This window comes from Pristiophorus japonicus, chromosome 2, assembly GCF_044704955.1.
Source record: "Pristiophorus japonicus isolate sPriJap1 chromosome 2, sPriJap1.hap1, whole genome shotgun sequence".
In the NCBI taxonomy this organism is placed as follows: Eukaryota; Metazoa; Chordata; class Chondrichthyes; family Pristiophoridae; genus Pristiophorus; species Pristiophorus japonicus.
The window spans coordinates 369,658,752-369,678,133 of record NC_091978.1 but is presented as its reverse complement, the minus strand read 5'-3'; the positions used below and the strand labels follow the sequence as shown (position 1 = coordinate 369,678,133).

At 44.8% G+C, this 19,382-nt stretch overlaps 1 protein-coding gene across 1 annotated transcript in view; it reads left to right on the top strand.

The window, feature by feature from the left end:
* Positions 1-19,382, top strand: part of abcg2a (ATP-binding cassette, sub-family G (WHITE), member 2a) — a 116,073-nt gene that overhangs the window by 80,082 nt on the left and 16,609 nt on the right. The window contains exons 12-13 of the mRNA XM_070872997.1: positions 507-596; positions 15,581-15,705. Coding sequence (XP_070729098.1) covers positions 507-596; positions 15,581-15,705 — 215 coding nt within the window. The remainder of the gene's footprint in view (positions 1-506; positions 597-15,580; positions 15,706-19,382) is intronic.

Genomic DNA, 19,382 nt, shown 5'->3' with positions numbered 1-19,382 from the left:
AGCTTCATTGTGAAAATTTATAAATAGCTGTTTGCTTACTGAAATAAAACTCATTTTAAAGGAGATATTAATTTCATCCTTTTTTTCAAATCCCTCCATGGCCTCGCCCCTCCCTATCTCTGTAACCTACTCCAGCCCAACAAGATATTTGCACTCCTCCAAATCTGGACACTTGTGCAGCCATATTTCCTGTGCCCCACTATTGGTGGCCATGCCTTCAGCTGCCTGAGCCCTAAGCTCTGCAATTCCCTACCTAAACCTCTCCGCGCCTCTCCTCCTCTGATTTGGTCCTTAAAACCTACCTCTTTGACCAAGCTTATGGTCACCTGTCCTATTATCTCCTTATGCGGCTCAATGTCACATTTTGTTTTATAACACTCCAGTGAAGCACCTTGGGACATTTTACTACATTAAAGGCGCTGTATAAATACAAGTTGTTGTTGATGTTGCAATGGGCAAATATGTTACAAGTAACATCCACTCATGTAATTTCTGCTTTCTTTCAGAGTAGGTGCAATGTTCTTCTTGAACACCAATCAGTGTTTTAGCAGCCTATCTGTTATTGAGCTGTTTATCACCGAAAAGAAGATTTTCATGTAAGTGACAACTGACTTTGTTGATTTTAAAATTTACGACATTAATGCCAAACCGTTTTGTTTTTCTGTAATTAGAATTGTGATGGAGATCTATTTGCAGCTGACAACACATTCAAAGTTTGAAAATTTGATGAACTCCTGATACTTTTGTGTGGGCTAGACATACTGCATTTTGGAATAAAGTCATACAACTTATGCAATACATTTATTTTTAAACATAAGAACAGAAGTCGGCTATTTGACCCCTCGAGCCTGTCCACCATCGTGGCTGATCTGGTCATGGACTCAGTTCCACTTCCCTACGCATTCCCCATAACCCTCTAGCCAGCGTACTAAGCTTAAATAAAGGAGACTATGAAGGTATCAGGCAGAGTTGGCTAAAATGGACTGGGAAAACAGATTGAAGTGTGGGACAGTTGATGAACAGTGGTGTACATTTAAAGAGATATTTACAACTCTCAAGAAAAATACATTACAATAAGGAGGAAAGGGTACAAGAGAAAAGAAAGCCATCTGTGGCTAACTAAAGAAATAAAGGACGGTATCCGATTTAAAAACAAGGGCATACAAAGTGGCCAAAACTAGTGGGAGGACAGAAGATTGGGAAGCTTTTAAAAGCTAGCGAAGAATGACTAAAAAAATGATTAAGAAAGGGAAGATGGACAAAGGGCCCAAGTTTCCACAAGAAAAAAAACGGGTGCCCCTCCAAGCTGGGCGCCCGTTTTTCGCGCCTAAAACGGCGCCTAAAAAAATCCTCGGTATTCTCCACCGACTTACAGGTCCTGTGGCACTCGGCGCAGCCGGCACGAGCTGTGGGGGGGCGGAGCCAGGTCCCTGCACTGAAAACAGTGCCGGGACCTCTGCACATGCGCGCTACAGTCGGCACGCAAGTGCAGTAGCTCCAGGCGCCGAACTGTGTGGGAGGGGCCCGAAGCACGCAGCCCCTAGCCCTGGCCCAATGGCCTCACTGGGGCTGCGTGAATGAGGCTCCTCCCACGGCCAGCTCCTGCTCCCCCCCCGACCAGACCCGACACTCGCTCCCCCCCCCGCCGACCAGACCCGACCCCCGCTCCCCCCCGAGACACGCTCCCCCCCCCCGCCCCGACCGAGACCAGAGACCCGCTCTCCCCCCCCCCCCCCGAGACCCACTCCCCCCGACCCGACACCCGCTCCTGTTCCCTGACCCCTCCCCCTCTTCCCCGACCCCCCCCTCCTCTTCCCCCCCTCCTCTTCCCCGACCCCCCCCACCTCTTCCCTCCCCTCCCTCCCTCCCTCTCCCCTTCTCTCTCTCCCCTCTCTCCCTCCCTCTCTCGCTCAGCGGCACGAACAGCTGCAGAATTAACCCTGGCTGAAGCACTTTCACACAGGTAGGAAGATGGTTTATTTAATCTTTTCTTGGCTTATAATTGTTTATTCAGGTTGGATTTATTTGTATAATATTTGTAGAAGTATAAATAAGGATTTATTGTCGAATTTAATGAGTTCCCTTTCCCCCCACCTCGTTCTGGGCGCCTAATTTGTAACCTGCGCCTGATTTTTTAATGTGTAGAACAGGTTTTTTCAGTTCTACAAAAATCTTCACTGGCGCCATTCTACTTTAGTTTGGAGTACATTTTCACTGTGGAAACTTTCAAATCAGGCGTCAGTGGCCGGACACGTCCCCTTTTGAAGAAAAAATTCTGTTCTAAACTGGAACTGTTCTACCTGACTAGAACTGCAGAAAAAAAAATGTGGAGAATTGCGATTTCTAAAATAGTCCGTTCTCCACCAGTTGCTCCTAAAAAATCAGGCGCGAATCATGTGGAAACTTGGGCCCTATGAAAGTAAACTAGCACAAAATATAAAAACAGATGGTAAGAGTTTTTATAGGTAAAGAAAAAGAGTGGCTAAAGTAAATGTTGGTCCTTTAGAGGACGAGACCGGGGAATTAGTAATGGGGAACATGGAGATGACAGAAACTCTGAACAAGTAGTTTGTATCAGTTTTTACGGTAGAAGACACTAACAATATTCCAACAGTGGATAGTCAAGGGGCTATCGGGGGGGGGGGGGGGGGAGGAACTTAACACAATCACAATCACTAAGGAGGCGATTGTAATAAGATAATGGGACGAAAGGCAGATAAATCCCCTCGCCCTAATGACTTGCATCCTAAGGTCTTAAGAGAAGCAGCAGCAGGGATTGTGGATACATTGGTTGTAATTTACCAAAATTCCCTGGATTCTGTGGAGGTCCCAGCAGATTGGAAAACTGCAAATGTAATGCCCCTATTCAAAAAAGGAGGCAGACAAAAAGCAGGAAACTATAGACCAGTTAGCCTAACATCTGCGGTTGGGAAAATGTTGGAGTCCATTATTAAAGAAGCAGTAACAGGACATTCGGAAAAGCAAAATTCAGTCAGGCAAAGTCAGCATGGATTTATGAAGGGGAAGTCATGTTCGACAAATTTGCTGGAATTCTTTGAGGATGTAACGAACAGGGTGGATAAAGGGGAACCAGTGGATGTGGTGTATTTGGACTTCCAGAAGGCATTTGACAAGGTGCCACACAAAAGGTTACTGCACAAGATAAGAGTTCACTGGGTTGGGGGTAATATATTAGCATGGATAGAAGATTGGCTGACAAACAGAAAACAGAGAGTCGGGATAAATGGTTCATTCTCTGGTTGGCAATCAGTAATGAGTGGGATGCCGCAGGGATCAGTGCTGGGACCCCAACTATTTACAATCTATATTAACGACTTGGAAGAAGGGACTGAGTGTAACGTAGCCAAGTTTGCTGACGTTACAAAGATGGGAGGAAGGGCAATGTGTGAGGAGGAAATAAAGAGGCTGCAGGAGGACGTAGGGTAAATTAGTGGGCAAGAATTTGTCAGATGGAGTATAATGTTGGAACATGTGAGGTCATGCACTTTGGCAGAATAAATTAAAGAGCAAGTTATTATTTAAATGGAGAAAGATTGCAAAGTGCTGCAGTACAGCGGGACCTGGGGGTACTTGTGCATGAAACACAAGAGGATAGTATGCAGGTACAGCAAGGCCAGTGATATCGTGGCTTTTATTGCAAAGGGGATGGAGTATAAAAGCAGGGCAGTCTTGTTACAACTGTACAGGGTATTGGTGAGTCCTCACCTGGAATACTACATTCAGTTTTGGTTTCCATATTTACGAAAGGATATACTTGCTGTAGAGGCAGTTCAGAGAAGGTTCACTAGGTTGATCCCGGGGATGAGGGGGTTGTCTTATGAGGAAAGGTTGAGTAGATTGGCCCTCTCCTCACTGGAATTCAAAAGAATGAGAAACATATAAAATTATGAGAGGGCTTGACAAGGTGGATGCAGAGAGGATGTTTCCACTGGTGGGGGAGACTAGAACTAGAGGGCATGATCTTAGAATAAGGGGCCGCCCATTTAGAACTGAGATGAGGAGAAATTTCTTCTCTGAAGGTTGTGAATCTCTGGAATTTGCTGCCTCAGAGAGCTGTGGAAGCTGGGACATTAAATAAATTTAAGACAGTAATAGACAGTTTCTTAAACGATAAAGGGATAAGGAGTAATGGGGAGCGGGCAAGGAAGTGGAGCTGAGTCCATAATCAGATCGGCCATGATCTTATTGAATGGCGGAGCAGGCTCGAGGGGCCTTATGGCCTACTCCTGCTCCTAGTTCTTATGTTCTTATGTTTATTCCATTATCGCTCAAAAATCTGTCTATCTCCACCTTAAATATATTCAATGACCCAGCCTCCACAGCTCTCTGGGGCAGAGAATCCCACAGATTTACAACCCTCTGAGAGAAGAAATTCCTCCTCATCTCAGTTTTAAATGGGTGGCCCTTATTCTGAGACTATGCCCCCTAGTTTTAATTTCCCCTATGAGTGGAAATATACTCTGCATCCAACTTGCCCAGCCCTCTCATTATCTTGTATGTTTCGATAAGATCACCTCTCATTCTTCTGAACTCCAATGAGTATAGACCCAACCTACTCAACCTATCTTCATAAGTCAATCCGCTCATCTCCGGAATCAAACTAATGAACTTTCTCTGAACAGGTACCAATGCAAATATATCCTTCCTTAAATATGGAGACCAAAACTGCACGCAGTACTCCAGGTGTGACCTCACCAATACCCTGTACAGTTTAGCAGGACTTCCCTGCTTTTATACTCTATCTCCCTTGCAATAAAGGCCAACATTCCATTTGCCTTCCTGATTACTTGCTATACCTGCATACTAACTTTTTGTGTTTCATGCACAAGGAACCCCAGGTCCCTCTGTACTGCAGCACTTTGCAATTTTTCTTCATTTAAATTATAATCTGCTTTTCTATTTTTTTCTTCCGAAGTGCATGACCTCACATTTTCCTACATTGTACTCCCATCTGCCAAATTTTTACCCACTCATTTAGCCTGGCTATATCCCTTTGCAGATTCTTTGTCTTCCTCAAAATTTGCTTTCCCACCCATCTTTGTACCATCAGCAAACTTGGCTACATTACACTCGGTCCCTTCATCCAAGTCATTAGTATAGATTGTAAATAGTTGATGCCCCAGCACCAATCCCTGTGGCACCCCACTAGTTACTGTTATCCTGACTCTCTCTTTTCTATTAGTTAGCCAATCCTCAATCCATGCTAATATATTACCCACAACCCCGTGAACTTTTATCTTGTGCAGTAACCTTTTATGTGGCACCTTATCGAATGCCCTCTGGAAATCCAAATACACCACATCCACTGGTTCTTCCTTATCCATCTTGCTTGTTACATCCTCGAAGAACTCCAGCAATTTGTCAAACATGATTTCCCTTTCATAAAACCATGCTGACTCTGCTTGATTGAATTATGCTTTTCCAAATATCCTGCTACTGCTTCCTTAATAATGGACTCCAGCATTTTCCCAACGATAGATGTTAGGCTAACTGGTCTATAGCTTCTTGCTTTCCGTCTGCCTCCTTTTTTAAATAGGGGCATTATATTTTCGGTTTTCCAATCCACTGGGACCTCCCCAGAATCCAGGGAGTTTTGGTAGATTACAACCAATGCATCCACTATTTCTGCAGCCACTTCTTTTAGGACTCTAGGATGCAAGCCATCAGGTCCAGGAGACTTGTCTGCTTTTAGTCTCATTATTTTACCAAGTACTACTGCTTTAGTGATAGTGATTGTATTAAGTTCCTCCCTCCCTATAGCCCCTTGATTTCGTCTATTGGGATGTTTTTAGTGTCTTCTACTGTGAAGACTGATACAAACTATTTGTTCAAAGTCTCTGCCATTCCCCTGTTCCCCCATTATTAATTCCCCAGTCTCATCCTCCATGGGACCAATATTTACTTTAACCACTCTTTTCTTTTTTATGTACCTGTAGAAACTCTATCTGTTTTTATATTTTGTGCTAGTTTACTTTCATAATCTATCTTCCCTCTTTTTATTTTTTTAGTCGTTCTTTGCTGGCTTTTAAAAGTTTCCCAATCCTTTGGCCTCCCACTCGTCTTGGCCACATTGTATGTCCTTTTGGTTAGATATCGTTCATTTCTGAAATTGTTCTACACCATCAAATTATTATTCCTTAAATTGAGCAACATTCTTTACATTGAGGATAAAGGGTATTGGAGATATCACAATGGTATCGTAACAAAATTGAATCAATTGACACTAATTTTATCATCTTTCTTATGGTAGTATCAAATCCAATGTCAATATCTAAGTCGGTTAACCAGGCCAAAGCTTCCGTGTAACAACATGGACATCTTGTAGGCTGCCTGCGAATTTCCTCTGAGGACAGTGCTCAGTAATGTGCTCCAGGGTCTGATATTAGGAGCTCCAGTCACATGATGGGGATGCTTTAATCTTCCATTTATGGAGAAGGTGGCAGCATCTACCATGGCCAGTTCTGAGGCTGGTTGTCCACTGTTTGCGAGGAAGGTTTAATCCTTCAGGTTGTACTGTGGGCTCCTCGATAAGGAATCCATTCTGTATGTCACAGTTCATCCAAGCATTTCGCCGTCGGTCATCGAGGCTGAAGAGCTTCAGCGATGGTCCAAAATGGCCACCTAGATTTGAGACGGGTTGATGGTAAATCGTTCAAGTCAGCTTGGATCGGCATACCTTTGCAGTTGCATTCTCTGGAGACTGCATATTCGCGGCACAGGTGTGGTGGTGCAATGTTTGCAAACACGGTGAGCCAAGGTGTTGGTGTCGACTAAAGTGTACCGGTGATAATTCTCATATTTAGAATGACAGGAATTCTACTAATATTTTCAGCCCCCAGTAATATGCCAATTTAATTGAAATGATGAGGGTAATGCTCTGGTTAACAAATTAAATAGTGGTCTCGGTTTAAACCTGGAACTTTATTTTTGTTCTTCACCTCAAGTCTTACACATGCAAAGGTTTGATGGGCATAATTACCAGAACTTCTATTTAATTTGTAAAGTCTGTAGGTGTTGTGTATCTAATAACTCGATAGACTGAATACTGTAAACTAACACAGTTACAAACCTGGCTCTGCTTTATTAGGGTCCAAAGTGATTACATTACATGATGGCTTGCCTTTTATACCTGGGCCGCGCACACGTGCGTACAGCCCAGTGACCTCCAACAGTGGTGCCACCTGGTGGCTAGTAACCCCAAGCATACATACAAACCCCTTTAAGAGATTAGTAACAGTCTTTTTACAAATGGAGACGGTCCGGGGCTTTCCACTCCCGAGTTGATCGTCTCAGTTCAACTCCAGCCTTGGGCGAATGTTTTGAGTCTGTTATGACTGGGGGCTGAGTAGCTGATCTGATGGGAGTGGCAATGACCATGCCAGGGATTGAAAGTCCAGATTCATTAATGACAGCGGATATCTCTGATGACTGAGGGTAGGTTGGTTGGTCACTCATTGTGTCTTCTTCAGACTGTTCCGGTTCATCCGTATGCCGCAGCTTTATCTGATCAATGTATTTCCTGCATGTCTGCCCATTCTTGAGCTTGACAATAAACACTCTGTTACCCTCCTTGGCCGTAACAGTACAGGCGATCCACTTGGGACCATAATTAACATACAAAGGATCGATATCAGAAATGTCGCGATCATGATACCACTGCTGACTTTGACGTCGGTATTTAACATGATTATTCAAATCAGGGTGGACAAGAGAAAGCTTGTTCTTGAAACCTCTCTTCATCAATAGTTCAGCAGGGGAGACCCCGGTAAGCGAGTGGGGTCTTGTCCTGTAACTAAGCAATTTGCATGCCAAGCGAGTCTGCGGTGAACCTTGAGTTACACGTTTCATACTCTGCTTGATGATTTGGACAGCACGCTCTGCTTGACCATTCGATGCATGTTTGAATGGTGCTGACCTCACATGTTTGATACCACTGAGTTTCATGAACTCTTGAAACTCCAGACTAGTGAAGCAAGATCCGTTGTCGCTTACAACGATGTCAGGCAGACCATGAGTGGCAAATATGACACGAAGGCTCTCAATGGTTTTACACTCTATCCACTTGGAATATGCATCCACCACAACTAAAACCATCTTTCCCAGGAAGGGACCTGCAAAGTCGATGTGGATCCTGGACCATGGTTTAGATGGCCAAGACCACAGACTCAGCAGCGATTCCGCTGGCGCTTTACTTAGCTGCATGCAAGTGTTGCACTGATGCACACATGATTCCAGATCAAAGTCAATTCCAGGCCATCATACATGAGACCTGGCAATGGTTTTCATCATGACAATACCGGGATGAGTGCTATGTCGATCATGTACAAATTTCTCTCTGCCTTTCTTAGGCATAACAATACGATTACCCTACAGTAAACAATCTGACTGAATGGATAGTTCGTCTTTGCGACAGTTGTAAGGTTTGATCTCATCACTTATTTGCTTAGGTATGGCAGACCAATCACCACTAAGGACACAGCGTTTCACAACCGATAATATCGGGTCCTGTTTGGTCCAGGTCTTAACTTGTTGAGCCGCTACGGGGGTTCCTTCACTTTCAAAAGCATCCATAACTAATAGTAGGTCTGCAGGTTGTGGCGTCTCCACCTCCGGTGTGGGCAATGGCACAATTCTCGGTGCCAGGTCTATAGCGAATGACATAATCATAGGCAGATAATGTAAGTGCCCACCTCTGGATGCAGAATGATGCATTGGTATTGATACCTTTGTTTTCCGAAAACAATGCAATGATTAGCTTGTTCACACCGAAGACCAAACAGGTACTGATGCATCTTTTTAACCCCATAAACCCCATACACACAGGCTAATGCTTTTTCTACCATGCTGTAGGCTCTTTCCGCCTTTGACAAACTTTTAGAAGCATACACAACAGGTTTTGTTTACCTGACTCATTAGCTTGTTGGAGCACGCAACCAACTCCATATGACGAAGCATCACAGGCCAATAGTAGACGCTTACACGGATCATAACATACCAGCAGCTTGTTGTAGCAAAGCAGATGAGTAGCTTTCTCAAAAGCTCTATTTTGAGATGCACCTCAAACTTAGTTGTCTCCTTTTCTGAGCAGCATGTGCAGTGGCTCTAATGAAGTGCTCAATATAGGTAGGAAATTACCGAAGTAGTTGATTGGACCAAGGAACAAACACAGCTCCGTCACATTCTGAGGCTTGGGTGCATTTTTGATGGCCTTGGTTTTCGAGTCTATAGGCCTGATGCCATCAGCAGCAATTTTCTTCCACAGGAATTTGACTTCCGGTGCCATGAAGATGCACTTCGAACGTTTCAGTCTGAGTCCCACCTTCCAGACAATGTAGAACCTCTTCCAAGTTGCTCAGATGTTTAGCGGTGTCATTACCTGTGACCAGGCTGTCATCTTGGAACACGATGGTTCTAGGGACGGACTTCAGTAGACTCTCCATGTTCCTCTGAAATATGGCTGCAGCCGAGCGAATTCCGAAAGGACACCTGTTGTAGATAAACAGTCCTTTGAGTGTTGATGCATGTAAGTTTCTTCGATGTCTCGACCAACTCCTGTAGGCCAACATCAGATCCAGTTTAGTGAACGACTTCCCCCCCGGCTAGCATTGCAAACAGGTCATCAGCCTTCGGTAACAGGTATTGATCCTGTTTCGAAACTCAGTTGATCGTAACCTTGTAGTCTCCACAAATCCTGACAGTGCCATCACTTTTCAACACAGTAACAATAGGGCTGGCCCATTTGTTAAATTCGACCAGTGATATGCCCCTTCACGCTGGAGTCTGTCCAGTTTGATTTCGACCTTGTACGGAACCGCCCGACCTTTATGATGGACAGGTCTTGCATTCGAGTCCACGTGGATCTGCATCTTGGCTCCCGTGAAATTGCCAATGCCTGGTTCAAACAGTGAGGGGAACTTGCTCAGCACTTGAGCACATGGAGTATCATCCTCTTGACGACAACGCTTTGATATCGTTCCAATTCCATTTGATTTTTTTTCTAGCCAATTCCTGCCGAACAGTGTTGGACTATTGCCTGGAACAATCCATAACGGTAAATTGTGAACCGCACCATCATATGACACCTTGACTACTGCACTGCCAATCACCGTTATGAGTTCTTTAGTGTACGTACACAACTTGGCATTGACTGGACTCAGCTTAGACCTCACAGCCTTAGTATCCCACAGCTTGTCGAATGTCCTGTGGCTCATTATTGATTGACTCGCACCCGTGTCCAATTCCATCCGTACTGGCATACCTTTAAGTTTCCCATTAATCATTATCGGTTGGCTCTTTTGTTAGGAACGAATACAGTCCATACACTTTCTCCTCTGGTATCTCAGATTGCATATCTGGATTCGTGCTAAACTGGTCATCATCCTCCACATGGTGTGTCGCAGCACGCTTGCTCAGTTGCGGACACATGCGCTGGAGATGCCCCAGTCTCGAAGAGCCTTTACAAATGTACTATTTAAACCGACACTGATGAGCCCGATGATTGTCCCCACAATGCCAACAAGGTGAAATCGGATTAATTCCCGTTGGCTGACTTTGGGCAGCCACAGGTTTCATATACGCAGTCGAGTAGGCCCTACCATATGCAGTTCTGCCAAACGACGATGCAATCTTGTTTACAGTACTTGCCGAGTTCCGACTTTTCGATGATATCTGCTTTAAGTTTTTGTCCGTCGTCATGCATGCCTGGGCAATCGTGATGGCCTTGCTCAAATCCAGCGCCTCCACCGCCAGTAGCTTATGCAGGATCACTTTATGGTTGATGCTGATTACAAAGAAGTCCCGCAGCATGTCTCCCAAAGCGTTTTCGAACTTACACAATCCAGCTAGACGTCTTAGGTTGGCAATGAATTCTGACACATACTGGCCTCAGAACGAATGTGCGTGTAGAATCGATATCGTGAGATGATGATGCCTTCTTCTGGTTTGGGATGGTCACGTACCAAGCATACAATTCCTCATAGTCCTTGTCCGTTGGACTTGCAGGCGAGAGAAGATTCTTTGAGTCCATAGATTTTCAGACCGCAAACCATGAGGCAGGCCGCCCTGCGCCTAACTGCATCAGTGGGTTCCTCCATTTTGTTTGCCACGAAGTACTGGTCCAGGCGAGCTGCAAAATCTGCCCAGTCCTCGCCCTCCACGAATCTCTCCAGAATTCCAATTGTGCTCATTTTTGCATGCGAAGGTTCTTAAATTACCTCATCGCCAAATGTTATGTATGTAATAACTCGATAGACTGAATACTGTAAACTAACACAGGTACAAACCTGGCTCTGCTTTATTATGACCGAAAGTGATTATATTACATGATGGCTTTCCTTTTATACCTGGGCCGCGCACACGTGCATACAGCCCAATGACCTCCGACAGTGGCGCTACCTGGTGGCTAGTAACCCCAAGCATACATATATGACAGTAGGAGACAGCACAAATTATTCCCAGAGAGTTATTTTCATCACTGGACTGAGTGCCACATTGTCCTTAAGGAACTTGACCATAGATGTTGATCCCAATTTCGTTGTTGTGTGAAGTAGCTGTGAATCACAAACTCTCCTGATCATGGCAACTCTCCCCAAATTAGCTGTTCACGCCTAGAACAATGCTTGATGGAAGAAAGACTTGCATTTCTGTAGCGACCTCATATGATCCAAAAGCACTTCACAGCCAATTAAGTGCTTTTGAGATGTAGCCACTATAGCCAATATGTGCACAGCAAGTTCGCTTAAACAGCAATGCGATAATGACCAGATAATCTGTTTTTAGTGATGGTGGTTGAGGGATAAATATTGGCCCCAGGACACCAGGGAGAACTCCCCTGCTCTTCTTCGAAATAGTGCCATGCTTTCTTTTACATCCACCTGATAGGGCAGACAGGGCCTCAGTTTAAGGGCTCATCTGAAAGTGCAGCGCTACCTCATAATTGAGGTGTTTAAGTTGATTAAATGAGTTGATAGGGTAGATAGAGAGAAACTATTTCCTCTGGTGGGGGAGTCTAGAAACGAGGCGTGGGGGGGGGGGGGGGAAATAACCTTAAAATTAGAGCCAGGCCGTTCAGGGGTGATGTCAGGAAACACTTCTTCACTCAAAAGGTAGTGAGAATTTGGAACACTCCCGCCCCCCCCCCCCCCCCACAAAAAGCTGCTGAGGCTGGGGGTCAATTTAATTTTTTTTTAATTGTGATTGCTATGGAAGCGAGGGGGGTAGATGGAGTTAAGATACAGTGAGCTATGATCTAATTGGCAGAACTGCCTCAAAGGGGCTGAATGGCCTCCTCCTGTTCCGATGTAAAGCAGGACTTCAACATCCATAGAACTGGTGAAAGGTTTTGAAAGCCCAAAGTGACTAAAACACTAAAGGGTCACAAAGCCATGGGACAAGTAGATGCGATTAGACTATTTTTTGCAGCAGTTCACGGGATTATTCACCGTATACTGCGACAAAACATACACTGCCCATCAATGTTCCCTCCAGTTTATTTTGGGGTTGCCATTCAAAATGACGCCCATGCGCGGTTTTTACATTGACAAGCCAGCTGTGCAGGTTCCCTGGCGCCGCGCGGCTTATAGGGAAGGTTGCTGCCTATTGTACCCTGTGTAAATTCACAACAGGCTATTTCTCAATATGCATTCAGTACAAGTCATAAATCTTTGTGTAAATGCTGTGCATCAATGATCAATCGCAGTGGCAATTGGTATCAGACTTAAGTCAGTGTTGGGTCAGATACAAACTCAAAACAGTAGTCACCCCATAATTTTATAAATGGTGCACGAAAACAAACTAACTGTTGTTTCAAATGACGCGAAAAATCTTATGATGGGATGCCCTAGTTTGGCTCTCCATTTGATGGCCTCCTGAGATGCCGAGTGGAGAAATGAGGTACCTCCCGTAACAGATCTCAGTGGGTGGATTGATGTGCTGTGAGCCCAATATTTCCACCTGACTATGTGGAGAATGATCAGATCATGGAATAATACAGCACAGAAGGAGGCCAATCACCCCATCCAGTCTGCGCTGGCTCTTTCAAAGAGCAATCCCGTCAGTCCCACCCCCGCCCCACTCTTTCCCCATATCCCTGCCATTTTTTTCTCATGCTAGTATTTATCCAACTCCCTTTTGAAAGCTACCACCATCCACAATCAGGCAGTGCATTTCAGATTCTAACCTCTCATTGCATTAAAAAAAGGTTTTTTCTCATGTCGCCTCTGGTTCTTTTGTCAATCACCTTGAATCCATGCCCTCTGGTTATCGACCCTTCAGCCATTGGAAACAGTTTCTCTTTATTTACTCTGTCTAAACTCTTCATAAGAAGATGGCCAGCTTCCAAAGAGTTGTGTGAAAGAATGTAAAATGCATCAATCTCCAGAATATTCAGGGCTGGATTTTTGGTTGTAGGCTTCTTAGGGCGCTAAATTGACTGGCCTCATCAGTTTGTGGATCCAGTTCTCACCGAAATAGGGCATTCTCCTCGTTGGGTCATGGGTTGGGGAAACATTCTCCTCGTTGGGTCATGGGTTGGGGAAACATTCTCCTCGTTGGGCCATGGGTTGGTGGAACATTCTCCTCGTTGGGTCATGGGTTGGTGGAACATTCTCCTCGTTGGGTCATGGGTTTGGGCAACATTCTCCTCATTGGGTCATGGGTTGGTGGAGCATTCTCCTCGTTGGGTCATGGGTTGGGGAAACATTCTCCTCGTTGGGTCATGGGTTGGGGAAACATTCTCCTCGTTGGGTCATGGGTTGGTGGAACATTCTCCTCGTTGGGTCATGGGTTGGTGGAACATTCTCCTCGTTGGGTCATGGGTTTGGGCAACATTCTCCTCTTTGGGTCATGGGTTGGTGGAACATTCTCCTCGTTGGGTCATGGGTTGGGGAAACATTCTCCTCATTGGGTCATGGGTTGGGCAAACATTCTCCTCGTTGGGTCATGGGTTGGGGAAACATTCTCCTTGTTGGGTCATGGGTTGGGCAAACATTCTCCTCGTTGGGTCATGGGTTGGGGAAACATTCTCCTCGTTGGGTCATGGGTTGGGGGAACATTCTCCTCATTGGGTCATGGGTTGGGGAAACATTCTCCTCGGGGCATGGGTTGGAGGAAACATTCTCCTCGTTGGGTCATGGGTTGGGGAACATTCTCCTCGTTGGGTCATGGGTTGGGATTTCTAGTGCTTTAAAGCAGAACCTCTATCCAGGTTCCGAGGATTGGATTTTTAGTTTGATTGCACCTCTGCAAGCACCCCGGGGAGGGGGGCTTAAAATTTTGCGCCGGAAAATGATTTGCGACGGCAGCCAACAAATTCAGTTGCTACTATCTGAGTGTGGAGCGGAGGGCTAGGGGAGATGTTCCACACCTCTCTCGGGGTGCTAGGCCGAGTGAGCAACTGGAAATCCGTTGCTAAAGAGCCGGCTTTGGAACGCCCTAAGAGAGGCTTCCCTGGAACAGAAAATCAGCACAAAAAAATTACCAATATATTGCTCACACCAAATAAATATAAATCGCAAAAATAAAACAAAACAAAACAATCACACTTACCTCATGCAGTCATTCCTTCCCTCACCATCACTGGAACAGCTCGGACCGCCAGCTTTCTTGGGCAGGTTGGCTACGGGGTCAGCGCAAATCAAATTTTGAGATCGGGACGATACAGTAGGTGTTCGTGACGCTCCGAGGCGGTACTGCTCAGCCCCGCCGCAAAACCAGCAACAAATTTCCCGGCGGAGTGCTGGAAGCTGGCAACCCGGGCAGTAATCATTTCCAGACCCTTTACCACTCCCCGGGGTGCTCGCAGAGGCACAATCGAAATGAAAATCCAACCCTCGGAACCTGGATAGAGATTCTGCTTTAAAGCACTAGAAACCCCAACCCATGACCCAACGAGAAGAATGTTCCACCAATCCATGCCCTGAGGAGAATGTTTCCCCAACCCATGACCCAACGAGGAGAATGTTTCCCCAACCCATGACCCAACGAGGAGAATGTTTCCCCAACCCATGACCCAACGAGGAGAATGTTGCCCCAACCCATGACCCAATGAGGAGAATGTTGCCCCAACCCATGACCCAACGAGGAGAATGTTGCCCCAACCCATGACCCAACGAGGAGAATGTTCCACCAACCCATGACCCAACGAGGAGAATGTTTCCCCAACCCATGACCCAACGAGGAGAATGTTCCACCAACCCATGACCCAACGAGGAGAATGTTTCCCCAACCTATGACCCAACGAGGAGAATGTCCTATTTCGGTGAGAACTGGATCCACAAACTAATGACGAGGGCAGTCAAATTCAGTGGCAACACAATCTTCTGTCCTCTTTAAAAATATTGGTTAGAAAACTGTGCGCAGTGAGTGTCTGAATTTCTGATTAGTGCTCCCGATGAGTAAGGCTCCTAGGCAGCAGCACAAAGTCAGTAAATTACTTGTGTGGGTACTTACAGAGGAATGCATGTATGTTTTGATGCACGTATATGGTAAGGTGGTGTTCTATCTCTGATCTCTGGTGATAGTAATTTGATCCTATGTTATGGTGATTTTATCTTACTTACAGGCATGAATATATCAGTGGATACTACAGAATAGCTGCCTACTTCATAGCAAAGTTATTGGTTGATCTGATCCCCATGAGGGCGATACCAGCAATATTATTTACAGGTGTAACTTACTTCCTAATGGGTGAGTAGCAGAATTTCATCATTTTCAGTCTCGAGCTTCCAAGGGCATAATTTTACGGAGGGCAGTAAATGTAAATGGCACCAATACATCTTTCAATCACACATAGCAGTGCTAAAAGATTAAGGGGTGATCAAATTGAGGTGTTTGAGATGATTCAAGGATTTGATAGAGTAGACAGAGAGAAACTATTTCCTCTGGTGTGCGGGGTGGGGTGGTGGGGGCGTTGGGGGTTGGAGTCCAGAACAAGAGCATTGAGGGTTACAGAATCAAGGCGGATAGATGGAGTGAAGATACAGATCAGCCATGATCTCAGTGAATGGCGCAACAGGCTCAAAGGGCTGAATGGCCCATTCCTGTTCCTATGTTCCAAAATTTAAAATATCTATCAAGTACATTTAATATATGAGAAATGGGGATCAAATCTCTCCCAATGGACCTATCGTTGGGGTGTGCACAGACTGAGCACTGTCCAGCCCTTGCTATAATTGGGGTAAATCATGTCGAACTGGGGAGGGGATAATCTGGCGTCTGTTGTCAGTTGTATTCAATATAAAATGGAAACTTTGAATTGGTGAATTGATAGCTCCACACACTTCCCAGATCCCTAACTCTATTAATTCAATATAATAATTGGAAAATTGAACAGCTATCTTGCTATTGCCACTACATCTAATCTCCGGCTACTACCCAGTAATATAGCAAAAGCAAAATACTGCGGATGCTGGACTCTGAATTAAAAGAAGAAAATGCTGGAAATCTTAGCAGGTCAGGCAGCATCTGTGGAAAGAGAAACAGAGTTAACGTTTCAGGTCGATGACCCTTCTTTCAGTTCTGACGAAGGGTCACAGACCTGAAACATTAACTCTGTTTCTCTCCACAGATGCTGTTTGACCTTCTGAGATTTCCAGCATTTTCTGTTTTTAACCCAGTAATATAACCCCAGTGACCACTGGTATGGGAATATTTCAGGTCTACCACATTCTGGGACAAATAGTGGGCAAATGTTCACTGGGAGCAGCTGTGAAAAATGTGAATACAAGGTCGATCCGAAATCCAATGCCTTCAACAACAAATAGATTTTATTTTAGGAAACCTTTTTAAAACTGATCACAGGTAAATTTAAAGTCGTGATAGTTAAAACGTGAAATTCAGAGACTGTGTAGCATGTCAGGGTACCTCAATAAAAGAGAAATATGTCACAAGCAATGTTCCCGCTAATTTTTCTTTGGGTGTGTGGCCCCTTTAACGGGCTGCACGGCCCATTCCAATTTACATGCGCTAATTTTCCATTTAAAAGAAGCCCAACGGCCTGTGTGGGACCTCCAGATCACTGCACTTTTGCGCAGCTTAAAGAGAACATTAGTTATAAACCTGTTCTTTAAAAATGGATTCACACAGAGTGCACTCAGCAAATCGTCCCCAAAATATGACATTTATGTCATATGCAAAATTTTAAAATTTCAGATAGCATCTTCCGCAGCATTGTGCTGGGCAATACTTTTTGTAATCTTGAAAGATTTGTATTTAAAGAAACATAGAAACATAGAAAGTAGATGCAGGAGTAGGCCATTCGGCCCTTTGAGCCTGCACCACCATTCAATAAGATCATGGTTGATCATTCCCTCAGTACCCCTTTCCTGCTTTCCCTCCATACACCTTGATCCCCTTAGCCGTAAGAGCCATATCTAACTCCCTCTTGAATATATCCAATGAACTGGCATCAACAACTCTCTGCGGAACTCCACAGGTTAACAACCCTCTGAGTGAAGAAGTTTCTCCTCATCTCAGTCCTAAATGGCTTACCCCTTATCCTTAGACTATGTCCTCTCGTTCTGGACTTCCCCAACATTGGGAACATTCTTTCTGCATCTAGCCTGTCCAGTCTCGTCAGAATTTTATATGTTTCTATGAGATCCCCTCTCAACCTTCTAAACTCCAGTGAATACAGGCCCAGTCGATTCAGCCTCTCCTCATATGTCAGTCCTGCCATCCCAGGAATCAGTCTGGTGAACCTTCACTGCACTCCCTCAATAGCAAGAATGTCCTTCCTCAGATTAGGAGACCAAAACTGAACACAATATTCCAGGTGAGGCCTCACTTAAGGTCCTGTACAACTGCAGTAAGACCTCCCTGCTCCTATACTCAAATCCCCTAGCTATGAAGGCCAACATACCATTTGCCTTCTTCACTGCCTGCTGTACCTGCATGCCAACTTTCAATGACTGATGTACCATGACACCCAGGTCTCGTTGCACCTCCCCTTTTCCTAATCTGCCACCATTCAGATAATATTCTGCCTTCGTGTTTTTGCCACCAAAGTGGATAACCTCACATTTATTCACATTATACTGCATCTGCCACACGTTTGCCCATTCACCTAACCTGTCCAAGTCACCCTGCAGCCTTTTAGCGTCCTCCTCACAGCTCACACTGCCACTCAGCTTATTGTCATCTGCAAACTTGGAGATATTACACTCAGTTCCCTCATCCAAATCATTAATGTATACTGTAAATAGCTGGGGTCCCAGCATTGAGCCCTGCGGCACCCCACTCATCGCTGCCTGCCATTCTGAAAAGGACCCATTTATCCCAACTCTCTGCTTCCTGTCTGCCAACCAATTCTCTATCCACAACAGTACACTACCCCCAATACCATGCGCTTTAATTTTGCACACCAATCTCTTGTGTGGGACCTTGTCAAAAGCCTTTTGAAAGTCCAAATACACCACATCCACTGGTTCTCCCTTGTCCACTCTACCAGTTACATCCTCAAAAAATTCTAGAAGATTTGTCAAGCAGGATTTCCTTTTCATAAATCCATGCTGACTTGGATTTCCAAATGTGCTGCAACTTCATTTTTAATAATTGATTCCAACATTTTCCCCACTACTGATGTCAGGCTAACCGGTCTATAATTACCTGTTTCCTCTCTCCCCCTCCTTTTTTAAAAAGTGGTGTTACATTAGCTACCTCCAGTCCATAGGAACCGATCCAGAGTCGATAGACTGTTGGAAAATGATCACCAATGCATCCACTATTTCTAGGGCCACTTCCTTAAGTACTCTGGGATGCAGACTCTCAGGCCCCGGGGATTTATCGGCCTTCAATCCCATCAATTTCCCTAATGCAATTTCCCACCTAATAAGGATTTCCTTCAGTTCCTCCTTCTCGCTAAACCCTCGGTCCCCTAGTATTTCTGGAAGGTTATCTGTGTCTTCCTTCGTGAAGACAGAACCAAAGTATTTGTTTAACTGGTCCGCCATTTCTTTGTTCCCCATTATAAATTCACCTGAATCTGACTGCAAGGAATCTACGTTTGTTTTCACTAATCTTTTTCTCTTCACATATCTATAGAAGCTTTTGCAGTCAGTTTTTATGTTCCCAGCAAGCTTTCTCTCATACTCTATTTTCCCCCCTCCTAATTAAACCCTTTGTCCTCCTTGCTGTATTACAAAATTTTCCCAGTCCTCAGGTTTGCTGCTTTTTCTGGCCAATTTATACGCCTCTTCCTTGGATTTAACACTATCCTTAATTTCCCTTGTTAGCCACGGTTGAGCCACCTTCCCTGTTTTACTTTTACTCCAGACAGGGATGTACAATTGTTGAAGTTCATCCATGTAATCTTTAAATGTTTGCCATTGCCTATCCACCATCAACCCTTTAAGTATCACTCGCCA